At 46.9% G+C, this 14,221-nt stretch overlaps 1 protein-coding gene across 4 annotated transcripts in view; it reads left to right on the forward strand.

Annotated features, from left to right (window-relative positions):
* The window catches only part of SLC4A2 (solute carrier family 4 member 2), a 1,480,655-nt gene that overhangs the window by 783,717 nt on the left and 682,717 nt on the right, over positions 1 to 14,221 (forward strand). For all 4 annotated transcript variants that reach the window (XM_086940913.1, XM_086940912.1, XM_086940914.1 and 1 more), the window contains one exon: positions 4,275 to 4,411. In XM_086940913.1, the coding sequence (XP_086797039.1) occupies positions 4,275 to 4,411 (137 nt within the window). The remainder of the gene's footprint in view (positions 1 to 4,274; positions 4,412 to 14,221) is intronic.

Below are 14,221 nucleotides of genomic sequence, written 5' to 3' on the forward strand. Positions count from 1 at the left end.
AACGAGGAGAGACTCACTCCTCCCCGTGAGCCTGGTTTTATACCTTTCTAACTAACTAAAGTAACTACATTTTGCATTCTTCTCCATAAATCCAAACTTGTCATTGGCTGAGCTGTGTCAGTCCACCAGTATGTCATAACCATCTCCAGACCGAGAACGGGCTTTTCTTTAGCCCTATTGTCATTTGCTTTCGTGTCATTTCGCTTCCTTGTAAAAGTATATTTTACTCGAGCTACAGTTCATGACTTCCTTGCCTTGGCAATTTTGCTGCTTCCTGTCCTTGGACATTCTCTCCATGAGCACATTAAGCACAACTTATTCAACAGTATTTTCTGACAAAATTGTCGACGTGGTAAAACTTTCCACTGTGCAAGGCTCCTTTCTGGACAGGATTCGAAAACGCCATCTTTTGTAGGCCTAAGGCCTCTCACGGAAACTAGTATTTAAACAAACACAAAACAGTAATTAATTAGAGAATTGAGACCCATTCTGTTACCCACCCCCTTTGCTAATTATTATCCCGTTAATTTATGTTACCTAGCTAAGCACACAAAGCAGCATTTATATTAACCTTCTTCTTTTAGGCCATAAGGATTCTCCACGAGCTTTTTGCCACAGAAAAGACATAACATAACATAAGCACACAAATAGGCACATGCCATTAATTAAACAGCCGCATTTAATACTGACAAAGACAATAGACAAGGTTAGTTTATTATTTTCCACATACTTGCAATTGCAACATAGAGCATAAAAATTAGTCCCACATGTTTTTCTGAATGTATGCATTTTTAAAACTAAGTTGGTTAATTCTTTCAACTCATGCTTATTAATACAATTACGTTTGTTATGGAAGTTTAACTTTGCGAGTTTAAACAAAATCTCATTCATCAGCTCGCTCCATCACCAGCAACAATGACGAAATACAGAAACCAGTTCAAAATGTACACAGTCCAAGCACAATGTGCATCTGCAGGCCAATTACATTGACTTTGACAGCCCCATATACAAATGGAGTTTGGTACAGTACCTTATCCAGATGAAATATAATCGTGATGGGAACTGTTCAATCCAACTAGTAAGGGGTGTGGCCCTGCCCTGCCTCTTCCTGGCAGTGACGGGCAAGGACGGTCCCGGGCTTTGCCTGGGCGCTGCCCGCGTGCGCCCTGCACTGCAGGAGCCCGGCGGAAGACTTAAGCAAGCACCTGTTGATGACGGTGGGTGTGTCCACCATAAGCGTGGAAGGGTATGCTCAGACATGAGTCCCTTGCTCACTGCACCATCAGGATTCAAGCAAGCCGGGCCGAAGACGGCTGTAATGCCAGAAACCGGTCCCCGGAAGCTTGTTTCCTTTCCAGTAAAAGAATTGGCTTGGTAGTTTGGTCTGCCCTGTTCCCATGATGCACTGGGCCAGGGACAGACTAATTTGCATGTAGCCAGATTCTGCGCTGGGATGGTGCAGTGAGCTAAAAAACGGTGATGGATCAAGCCCTGATCTGTTGACTGGGTGGAGTGTTCTGCTTAATTCAGATACTCTGTCCATCACCACCCCCTTTTCTGAATCGTTTTGTCCACCATAAGCGTGGAAGGGTATGCTCAGACATGAGTCCCTTGCTCACTGCACCATCAGGATTCAAGCAAGCCGGGCCGAAGACGGCTGTAATGCCAGAAACCGGTCCCCGGAAGCTTGTTTCCTTTCCAGTAAAAGAATTGGCTTGGTAGTTTGGTCTGCCCTGTTCCCATGATGCACTGGGCCAGGGACAGACTAATTTGCATGTAGCCAGATTCTGCGCTGGGATGGTGCAGTGAGCTAAAAAACGGTGATGGATCAAGCCCTGATCTGTTGACTGGGTGGAGTGTTCTGCTTAATTCAGATACTCTGTCCATCACCACCCCCTTTTCTGAATCGTTTTGTCCACCATAAGCGTGGAAGGGTATGCTCAGACATGAGTCCCTTGCTCACTGCACCATCAGGATTCAAGCAAGCCGGGCCGAAGACGTCTGTAATGCCAGAAACCGGTCCCCGGAAGCTTGTTTCCTTTCCAGTAAAAGAATTGGCTTGGTAGTTTTGTCTGCCCTGTTCCCATGATGCACTGGGCCAGAGACAGACTAATTTGCATGTAGCCAGGTTCTGAGCTGGGATGGTGCAGTGAGCTAAAAAACGGTGCTGGATCAAGCCCTGATCTGTTGACTGGGTAGGAGTGTTCTGCTTAATTCAGATACTCTGTCCATCACCACCCCCTTTTCTGAATCGTCAGGAGAGCGAGGCACACTGGGGCTGCGAGTTCGGGCCCCCTCCGGTCCGGGCAAAACAGAAGAGCAGCAGCTGAAGGGCGTCCCGCACTGCGGTAGCCCGCTGGAAGATTTAAGCAAGTGCCTCCAGGCTCTTGTTGATGACGGTGGGTGTGCGTGGGGTCAGGAGCGCGAGGCACACTGGGGCTGCGAGTCCGGGCCCCCTCAGGTCCGGGCAAAACAGAAGAGCAGCAGCTGAAGGGCGTCCCACGCTGGGGAAGCCAGCTGGAAGATTTAAGCAAGCGCCTCCTGGTGCTTGTTGATGACGGTGGGTGGGCGCCGTGTCAGGAGCGTGAGGCACACTGCGCTCCGAGTCCGGAGCCCCTCCGGTTTGGGCAAAACAGAAGAGCAGCAGTTTTCTTCCCTGTTTTGGGTGTGAGGTTAATATTCAGCAATCATTTTGGGATATTACATAGATTTTTCATTTTGTTAAGTTTAATAGTTTCAAACACAAACAGATGAAAAAGTATTTGTCAACTGTATCTTAGCACTCTAGAATCCCAATAGGCTTATCTAATGTTTTAGCAATTAGAGTAATTTTAGGGAATGGGTTATCAGTGGAAACTCTTCATTGTTAAATTCCTGCCAGGTCTCGAAAGAAAGTGTGTTGAATTACCCGAGATACCCTTTGTGGCATGTATTTGTGCAAATAATTTACACTCTTGGTTTATTAAGGAGTTGGACACGCAGTTTGTTTACTTCTTATTTCCAGTTTATTCTTAATACATTTCAAATGGCACATCATACAAATCCCCATACAGAGTGAGTTCTTCCCTCACACTAAAGATTAAAAAATGTTGCAACATCGTACACACGTTTTGTAAATGAAATGTTTGTAATTTAAGACTATCCCAAACACTTTTTAAGATTACCAATTTATTGATCAATTAAATTAAAAATGTAACCGAGGCATGATGAGAGTGAGATATGAACAAAAGCCCAACATTTAACTTTGATATGCTGCCCATATGACTCTTCAGCAACTCAGCAAAGCCAACTTTGGTTACCAATGAGTTCAACGCACCCCAGTTTGCCAACTAAAGTTCTATGAATAGGCACCTCTTACAAACTTCAACACTTTCTTCATCTGGTCAAAGTTTATCTGCTCATTCCTAGTCTCTCCTTCAGGCATACCTATCATTCAATTACTAGCAGCGTCAACTATACAACCTAGAATCATGGGCTTACTGGATACCATTAGCGCACTTATCTTTTTACTCCTATACAGCTTTCCAACCTCTAGTATAGATGGGGACCTATAGTAATGACACCTTTGTTCCTTTCTTTGTAGTTGTTATCGAGGAAATGAGACTCTCATGCAAGGTGCTGCCAGAAGGTTCTAACTCATTTAAATGTATATAATTCCCTGTCAGTATCACCTGCAACAAGGTGGTTGGTCACAGCATTCGAAGGTCCCCCGGGCCAATACTTTTAGTTGTACTCCACAATCTCAATGCCGTGTCTATCATTCAGTACCATGCACATTTGTACAGTGGAGAGCTGAGAAGCTGATTTGAGCCCAAAGACTTTAAGCAAGAAAAATGCACTAATCAGCATCCACGAGCAGCTGATACAGCGAGCAGTCTCTGCATCAGTGGGCTATCCTTCTGAGATTGAAAGTTGAACAGGGAGGGAAGAAGTATTTGTTTTTTTTCAAGTAGACTCTGTCAGGTATGTTCTTGACTGGTTTCCCTACAGGATTGACTTTTTTAAACCCCTTTTTATGTATATGTGAATAAGGGTTCAACAGGTTACGAACACTGGGACGATTCTCTTAAGTACCATGATTACAGGTATGTAACATATTTTGTATTCATTTATGTTAATTTGGTTTTTGGTGGCTTGCAAGATGATTCTTGTCCTGCTCTCTAGTTCTCCTCTCTCGTGTGTTTGTTTTCTAAGAAACTGCAATTGTTTTTTTATAATCTGAACTGCCCTCAACCCCCAGTGATTAGCTTAATTAATATTTCCTGTACACGCAGTTCTTTTTGAATGAAGATGATAGCAGTAATCGAAAGGCCAGCAGCTCACAGTCCAGTGACCAGATCCACCCAGGATTATTTTTACGAGGGGACACTGAAGACCCTACCACGTCAGTCAAAGAGGAGGCTCCCGGAAGGTGAGAGCTACATTAATATTATAATAATAAATACATATTTTGTAAAAACCCACTTAGAGAAGCAGTAGACACAAGAGAACACTCACAGTCACTTTGTACTAGTGCAGGAGATATTTAGAGCATTAACTAATATTAGGGGCCACATGTAAATTTAATCTAGATATTGTGAATGCTTTGTATTTATCCATTAGCTTAGCACAGGTCAGAATACTTCCTCAGATTTGGGTTTTTAGTGATTACTGTTATCATTTAACTTTATGGCCCTCTCTGACAAAAGAGAGCAATATCCTCTCCATTTTATTTAAACTGAGCATTACGAAATTTGAGGGACCTTATAATAACCATATATACTGAACTGAATGCTAAGTTGTTTACTAATGCATTTATACTTTTATCCCCAGTAAGTTTGTTATATATATGTGTGTGCCTGTGTGTGTGTGTGTGTGTGTGTGTGTATATATTACCTACTGGCAGACACCAGTAGGTAGTTATAGTTTTTTTTTTAAACTTTGTTTATTGAAATTTACAGGTAAGTACAGTACATATGGTCCATGAGAGACAGCAAATACATTTGATAAACAGCTGTTCATATATGACTGAGATATACAAAAGATAGTTCGTAATTTTCAGCATCATAACAACAAAAAACAGGTAGTGGTCAGTACTTTCAAGTTTTGGCCGAATGAATTTCATGCATCGTACGCATTATAAAACACCCAATCTCAAATTAAGCTACATGCAATTTCTATGGGAAATGGGCAGCATGACACATCACGCATTTCAAAGGATAGATAGTATATGGAATAAGCATACATGGTATGGCAATGTGCGAGGTTGTATTTCTATTACAAACGATCCGTCTACAGGTCACAATCGCTTACATTTATTTGATGTAGCTCAACCACCCTTCCTGGGCTTGGAGTATGCATATTTATTGGGCTATTCTGTCCTACAATTCCAGATGTAGTTTGCGCAATTGAAGAGGAATTTACTCTAGCCCGTGCCCAGTTTACGAACGCTTCCCATATTTCACGGGGTCTAGATGCTGCTGGCATCAACTCCCAGTATGTGCCGAGTTGTGTGTGTCCATATGTTACATCCGATACCCAAGCTGTGAATTTAGGTAGAACTCTGCTGCCCCATCTGATCGCCACCTGGCGCCTGGCATACAACAATAAAAGGGCAGGTAGTTTGCGTCTGGCAGGTACAGTGTCAGTTATCAAACCCAGGAGGCCTAGTTGTGGTGAGGGATCATCAGATCTTCCAACTATTTGATTGATAGCATCATAAATTCCAGTCCAGTAATTAGTAAGTAAAGGGCAACTCCAAGCCACATGTAAAAAAGTAGCCTCATCCATGCCACATCTCCAGCATCTAGCATTGTCCCTTAAGCCCATTTGGTGGAGGCTAACAGGAGTGCGATAATATCAATGCAGGAACTTAAAATGTATTAGACGCAGTTTGTAGTTGGGTGAAAGTTCCAACAGTTGTTTAAAGCAAAAGGACCATTGGTCCTCGCGCAATGGTGGGTCTAGTTCTCTATTCCAGAGTTGCATTGAGTTTGGTATTACAATCGGGGCTTGGGCTTGCATAGTAGTGTACAGACGAGTTACTAGTTTTTTCGGTGAAGCTCGAGCCAAAATATTTTGGAGTGCAAGCAGCGTTGGAGGTTCAACCGGAAATCCCTCCCAGAAAGCCTGACAGGATGATTTCAGTTTATGATAAGTGAATGCGTCCCGGAATGACACAGCTGAACCCTCTACTTCTAACTGTGGATCTTTGAACACCCCATCTGGGTATATGTCAGCGAATGTATGCAATGAAGTGCCAGCCAAGGATATCTCACCTCCACTCTCCGCCAGGCAGGGGAGCATTGGGTTATATTTCAGTGGAATGGCCGGTGCGTATAGCAGCGGGAGGTGAGCTCGCCTCTGCAACTCCCGCCATGCCCATCGTAACGTATTGGCTGAGTCTGTGGGTCTCGGAGCTCTATGGTACTATGGTAGAGTACCACACTCAAAGCCAGTGGAGCCACCGAGTCGATCTCAACCGCCACATGTGGTTGATAGGGTGTCGGGTATGACCAGAAGTGCAGGAATTGAGCCTGTGCACATAGGGCGTATAGGTGCATGTCTGGAGCACCCAGGCCACTCTGTCTGAGCGGTAGGGTCAATAACGCCCAGGAGATTCTAGCTTGAGCACCAGCCCACACCAGTGATAAAAGGCAAGATCTTAAGCAAGTAAAAAAATGTTTCGTTAGCGGAATCGGGATGCTCTTAAACAAATATAGGAATTTGGCCAGAATCACCATTTTCGCCAGTGCCACTTTTCCAGCAATAGAAAGGGGTAACTTCGACCAGATCGCCACCTTACTCTCGAGCCAACTTATAGCCCGTCCAAAATTTAAGGACCAAATACTCTGGAGGTTGCGGCTTATCCATATACCTAGGTATTTTACCTCCTCTGCCTCCCAGCGCAGTGGAAATTCTGATTGTACCTCGGGTGTGTTATCTGTTAGGGGGAATATTACAGCTTTTGACCAGTTTATTGATACTCCAGTCAGGCCTCCAAAGTGTATGAACTCCCGTAGCAGAGAGTTCAAATTGTCAGCTGGGTTTAGGACTTATAGGGTGACATCGTCAGCATATAGGGAGATCAACAAACTTCGTGTGCTAAAGCCTATCCCCCTCGCAGCATGATGCTGTCTTATTCTGTCCGCGAGTGGTTCCATAGCAATGGCGAATATTAAAGGAGATAGGGGGCAGCCCTGTCTAGTTCCTCGGGAGATTTCGAATGGGTCAGATATCATGCCATTAACTCTCACTCGTGCCGTCGGCTTGGTGTATAGGAGTCGTATCAGGTTAATAAATAGCGGACTGAATCCCATGCGTTTTTCAATATGCGAAACAAATAGGGCCATACAAGGGAATCGAATGCTTTCGTGGCATCTAAAAAAATTGCCGCAGCATGTACAGCGGGGTGAAGATAGTGCAATACTGAAAATATGGTCCTGAGGTTATGGGGGATGTGGAGCGTCCAGGTATGAATCCCGACTGGTCCAGGAGGGCCACCATCGGGTGGTCCAGCTGGTCAGCTTTGATTTTCGCGTAAATCTTCACATCCACATTAATTAGCGAAAGGGGCCTGTAAGAGTCCAGAGACTGACTATCTTTATCTGGCTTCAGTGGTGTGATAATCAGCGCCTCCCGCATGGTCGTTGGTAGGACTTCTAGTTCTAGTGATTCCGCAAAAACAGCATGTAATTTGGCGCTAATTCCTCCACATGTGTTTTATAAAACGCTGTGGTGAGACCATCTGGGCCCGGCGCCTTATTTAACGGTAAGCCTTTAATCACTTTTGAGATATCCTCAACCGTCACTGGGAAATCCATGTATTTCCGATGTGCATCGTTAAACCAAACCAGTGCTATGGAGTCTAAGAATTCTTCGAGGTGCTCTGGAGTCGCAGTGTGTGTAGACGTGTATAGATTGGAATAGAAAGCTCTGAATTCTTGCAGAATTTCACTTTGACCTACAATCGTAGTGCCTGTAGGGCTATCTATCGTGTGTATGTATGCATTAGGTTTGACATTACTAATGAGCCTTGCTAGTGTGCGGCTTGGTCTATCCCCTTCCCCATAGAGCCGAGCTTCAGCTTGTTTACCTAGGAATTTCAGTTCCCGTTGTGCCTCTTCAGCAAAGTCTAGTAGCTTTTCTTTTAGTTCTGCTGCTATTTCAGGCTTGGGGTCTGCGGAAAAATAGGTTTTCCAGGTCTTTTATTTCCCCCTCTATGGTACTTATAGTGCTCCTAATGGCCTTAAGGACTCCCGCCTGCCTTGCGATGCAATGTCCCCTTTTAACTGTCTTGAAGGCATCCCACAGCACTGATTCAGTGGACACCGAGCCTGAGTTAATATCAAAATAGTCTGTGATGTCTGTCCTTATTTCTTCCTTAAAAGCTTCATCAAGAAGCGCGTGGGGTGGCAGGCGCCAATTAAAGGCATGGGTAGGGGCATCAGGAATTTTCAATTCCAATAGACACGGGGCATGGCCTGAGTGTGAACGGGCCAGACCCCCAACATTTGCCGTCCAGGTGGCCACATCAGGGGAGACCAGCCAAAAATCTAAACTCGACCAGGCTGCATGGTGACTAGATATACATGTACCTTCGCGTGCATAAGGGTGCCTTATTCTCCAGATATCTGTCAGATCTCCCTCCAGCATAATATCATGTAAAGCTTGGTAGGCATGCGGGTGTAATGGTCTAGGCGTGCCTCTGCGATCAAGGGAGTCGTTTAAAACCACGTTAAAATCCCCTCCCCCAATAACGGTAGCGCAGTCCATCATAATGATCTTAGCCCAGACATCTCTAAAAAAATTCTGGTTCATCCGCGTTCAGACCATACACAGCTGCCAGTATCACCAGTTTGCCACTCAGTACACCGCTTACTACAACAAATCGCCCATTTGGATCGATGTATATTCTGCACTCTCTCCAGTCCATTCCCTTTCGTATCAATATCGCCACCCCTCGGGCATAGTTTGAATATATGTCAGAGTATGTAGCCCCCCATCTGCTATGTTTGAGTTTCGTTGATGGCTGGGAGTTTATGTGTTTTTTCTTTTCAGAAACAGACATCTATATTATGTCTTTGTAAATATGTATGCATTAACCTCGCCTTCCTGCCATCGTTCAAACCTCAAATGTTCCACATCAGGATCTTAGTAATTCCCATCTATAATGATCAATCTGTGTGCGCACAGTACCACAGCTCCCCCATCAGAGCTATTTTGCAGGGTGATATTCAACAAATTACGTAAGTACTGGCATCCTACCAAACCCCCAACTTTTCCCAGCCACCCCCCCACCCGCATCAACCCCCTAAACAGGTGGTGTCTTAAACCCCCCATAAACACGCAAAGCGTGGAAGTTAAGAGAAACTTTAACCCTTGGGAGACACACCCGGAGGCGCGGCAGCACGCGCATACACCCCTGTTTTCACAGGGTGGTCGAGGGGTAGTGCTTTATTTCCGCAAATACCCAACATTGATTTGCTAATAAATCTACTTGATCTAATTATAAAGCGAAAATTCCATTATGAATATTACAAGTGTAAACTAGAAATTGGACATTTGGTATCCAGCATCCATTCCCGAGCACAAAAAGAACAACAATGTACAGGCGTCAACAATAGTGACATCAAGAGCGCTATATCCCACACATGGTTTCACACAAACTAGGCGCCCATTATCAATCATTGTCACTCATGTGTCCTTCTACATTACCACCTGCAGCGCCTTTCCGTGTCGCCTTGGAGCCGCAGACGTGTTTGGCAAATTTGAGCGCTGATTTAGCGTCATTAAAACAATGTGCAGTGCCATCATGTGATACTTTAAGTTTCGCTGGGTATAGCAAAGAGTATGGAATCTCAGCTTGAAAGAGGAGTCGCTTAGCTGGTAAGAACTCTCGGCGATGTACCATTGGCGTGAAATCAGGGTAGAAAGATATCAAGTTCCCCTTGTGTGTAATTCGTCCTTTTTCTCTGGGCAGCCGTAAAATTAAGTCCCTGTCTTGATAATTTAGTAACTTGGCTAGTATAGGTCTAGGCGTGCCCCCCACCGGGGGTTTCTGGCCAAGCGCTCTGTGTGCACGTTCTACAGTAAAGACAGGGGATAGATGTGGGTCAAAGAGTTCGTGCAATAAATCAGAAACAAATACTTCCATTTTCCTGATGGCTGTCGTCTCCGGAATTCCGGTTATTCTGATGTTGCTCCTACGGGAACGCGCTTCCAAATCATCTGCCTTCACGCGCAAGGTCTCCAACTGCTTATCCATGGCTGAGAAGTGCTCCTTAGCTTCCCGCTGAAACTCACGTTCCTCAACCTGTCAGTTTTCTAGACAGTCCAGCCTCGTTTCATGCGATGAGACCTGGGAGCGCACCTCTTCCAGTCTAGTTGTCAGGGCGTCCAGTTTTGTATCAGTGCTCTTCAGGCTGCTTCACACCTCCAACATGAGTGATTTAAGGTCGTCATCTTGACTCACCCTTGGCGCATCATCTGGCTCAGCGTCTTGGTTTGGATCGTTGTGCTTTGGTAGGCGTTTGTTTTCAAATGTTATTTTGGGCTGGCGATTATCAGCTTTTCCCATGTTGGCCTGGTAGTATGGTGCCCTACTCGTTGGATACTGTGTCTGGCAGTTAAATACTCGCTTGTAGCACGCCTCCCGCCAAGGGTAGTGTAAGTGAATCCCAGGTCAGCCGCTATCCTTGTAGGTGGATGGGATTATTGTACATAGGGCAAGTAGCTTTCCAAGTGTCCATGCCACCTAGTCTCTCAAGGCGGCGGCGGCGCGCGTGGTCGAGGACCCTGAAGGAAGGATCAGGCCGCGCCACACCAGTCAGCTTTCTGGCCTCGCACGTTACAAATGATAGTGGTTTCGCGTTTCGTGCAATGGTCGCGCAAATGCCAGCTCCCACCTGACTAGAGAGCCGCTCAGCCCAGGACGCTCCGCCGCCCAGGTACAGACTTATTGACGATCTATGGGCCCCTCCTCTGCCCTTTGCTGTCGCGCAGTATTTCGTTTTCCGCTCAGAAGCAATGCTTGGGAGGGGGAAGGGCGCAGAGTCCACCCCCAGCCGAAGCCCCAACCTTAGCACGCAGGTGAACAGAGTATGCAGGCCACGGGAAGCCGACCTTTTCCAGCCAGTGCGTATGTAGCCCAATCTCACGGGTCCTTCTCAGTACCTTTTTACAGTTTGTTCGCCGCCGCCGTGCAAGTGTTGTCAGTCGAGTCTAAAATGGCGTCGCTCTGGGACGGCTTCAAAACTCACTTCCACAGAGTCCCACACTCCCTAGTTGAGCATTTCAGGGCAGCGTCTTTTTGGGCGGTTTCAGCTATGGGTAACTCCGCAGGCGTCGTTTAGTATCGCCCACAGTCGTTTCGATCTTAGCAGTCGGAACCTCCGCAGCCTCGGTCCCAGGTGGCAGCGCGTATCCGGGCAGGGCACCGCTACCCTCGGTCCACACAGCAGGGTCACTCCGGTTCTACGTCGGACAAGCATGGCAATACACACAAGTCAGTTCAGGTCTCGCGCGTTTGACAGCAGGAATGCCTCAGCCTCCGCTTCCATTTTCCAGCGTTTTTAGTGTTAGGCATTCACGGAAGAAGCAGCAAAAATTCAGGATAAAAGCCTCGGCCGGCAGAGCTCGCTCAAGAGGCGGCCATTTCGCTGCCTGGCTAGCCACGCCCCCCAGTAGGTGGTTATAGTTAGTACCTAGTTTCCATAGGAAAAGCATTTTTTGATTTGCTAATAACTTTGGCGACGTTTGACGAATCTTCTCAAAATTCTCTCAAAAAAAGGTCTATCCAGGTCAGCTCCTATCCTGAAAGTTTGGGGGTGATTCGTCAAGTGGGGGCAGAGAAAAAAGGGGGGTCCCAAAAAGTGTTTTCTCCATGTTAATTTCCATAGGAAATTTTATTTCAATCTACAGCCCGAACTGCTGAACGGAATTACACCAAATTTGGCAGAAAGGTAGAGCTTGGTCTACAGCCCGAACTGCTGAACGGAATTACACCAAATTTCGCAAAAAGGTAGTGCTTGATTCAGAAAGCAACTTTTTTTAAATGGTGTCAATCCGTTCAGTAGTTGCTGAGAAATTAAAAAAATAAAAGTTTAGATATCTGGGGCAGCGGTGGGTTCGCACACCCTCCCAACCACTTGCTTCACTTTTAACTATGATTGGCTGTCAACACTCCAAACCAGGAAGTAATGGCAGCCATCTTGTGACTCGGTAGAACCGAGTCACAAGAAAACCGTCTAAAAAATATTAAAAGTGAAAAAAAGGGGGCAGAGTAGAAACACCCTGGACCCCTAGTTCTGCTCATGGGGGTCCCACAAGGACCCCCAGGCCCAGAAAGTATTTTTTATTTAAAAATAAAAATGTCAGAATGCACGCTGGGTGCTCAAATCCGGACAAAAAAATAAAAAACAATGAAGCGGGGCTGCCCCACTAAACTTAAGTGAGCCACCGGGTGGGCCAGGCTCCGGGGGCAATCCTATAATTATATTGCGGGGGCCTGCAGGGCCTCCACAGCCCGGGGCCGCCACCTCCCCGGGGTTATGTAACTTAGGTGCGAGAGGGCACACGGCCCTCCCGCAGTCCTGGGGACCACCACCTCCCCGGGGCTTGCTTTGTAATTTTTGTGGGGCGTCTGAGGCGCCCCACTAGCCCCGGGGGTCGCCATCCCCTTGGGCTTTAATTAAATATGCAGGGGTGGGCTTCGCGAGCTCCCCAAAGCCCTGTGGAACACCACCTCTCCAGGGTTTTGAAAACCGCACAGCTCCTCTGCTGGAGCCCTTGATGGCTCTGGGGACCGCCACTCCCCAGGGCCGGCTCTTGCAATGTCCCAGGGAGCATGGTTGCTTTGTTGAAGCGAGTCGAGGAAAACCTGCTCTCGGTTCAATGAAACAAAGCAGAATTGCTTTTGGGCAAGGGAAGCTGCATGTTAGCTGGTCCCCTTGCCCAAAAGGAATGCCGGCTCCCGCAGGAGGCAGGGAGCAGGCGGGACCGTGGGGGCATTGGGGCTGCCCCCACGGTCACTAGCAGAGAGGCCAGGCCCCAGGGAATGGGGTCCTCGGGCTAGAAGTGGCCTAGGAGGGGGGCCACCTGGCCCCACTCCGCTTTGGGAAAAAAAATGTAGATGTGGGCATGCCTTGAGGGATGGGGTCCTTGAGGCAAATGTAAATTAAAGTGAACACTTTTTTTTTTTAATAGTATTGATTCGCGACCCTAGAGTGGCCCCCTAGTGTGGATACCAAGGGTGTGCGCCCCCCTAGTGTGAATACGAAGGGTGCGCGGCTCTCAAGGACACATCACCGAGTTAACAGCACTTTATCGCAGCCAAAATGGTGATAAATTTAACGCACCATTCACAAACTGGAGCAAACAGCCCATTTCACCAGTTTACCAGCAATAGCAGCCTAGTCAAAAAGCATTGTCACGGATGACCCCGGCAAATATTACTAATGAGATGCAGAGTAGGCGTTCCTGTGCAAACAGCAGTGAACACACCACTTCGCAACTTTCTCAACAACCAGCAAGATCGGCGAAGAGAGTACAAAACAAGCGATAAGGTGCGTAAGCACCAGGAAGTTTACACCTGCTCTGACCTCGGCAGTTCGCTTCTTACCGCTCAGCGCATTACCAGCAGCGCTCTACTCGCAGCGCGACCTGCCTGCAGCTCTCAGGATATTTTAAAAAGCCCGTTTTTGGTCATTTTATTTTATTTTATTTTGTAGTGTTTACCTTGCTTTTAAATTCGCCGGCCACGCATACTTGCACCTCTGCCCCTCTCTCCTGCACTCTAATTGGTGATTCACCGCCTTAGGCGGGTCCCTCGCCCACGTCTCGTTGGCGGCCATATTTGATTGGGGGTTTGTTTGCACGCTCTAGTCCTCTCTCTTGGAGGCGAGCAGTACATAAATTAAGCCATGCCCACGCGCAGCGGTCACGCGCAGCGGGGACGCCAGACTGACTCCGGAGTTACGCCAGAGTTCAGCCCGTCTGCGCCCGTCCGCGCTGAGGACGGGCTGCAGGTCGGGCTGGACCTGGTCTCCGCTCCATCACTCCCCGGTAAACCTCTCATATGCTATGCTTTTTCTGCGCTTTTGGCTCTCAGACCTCCTTTATGCCCCTCTTTACATCGTTTCACTCCTTTGGAGTTTCTACACTCTTGCCGCTGTATGGTTTGTTCTTCTTCTTTTCACCCCCTTGCCACTAGTTCTGCCAGCCTCTGTTCTATCCCCCCACG

The sequence above is a fragment of the Lissotriton vulgaris genome, chromosome 10 (assembly GCF_964263255.1).
Source record: "Lissotriton vulgaris chromosome 10, aLisVul1.2, whole genome shotgun sequence".
NCBI lineage: Eukaryota > Metazoa > Chordata > Amphibia > Caudata > Salamandridae > Lissotriton > Lissotriton vulgaris.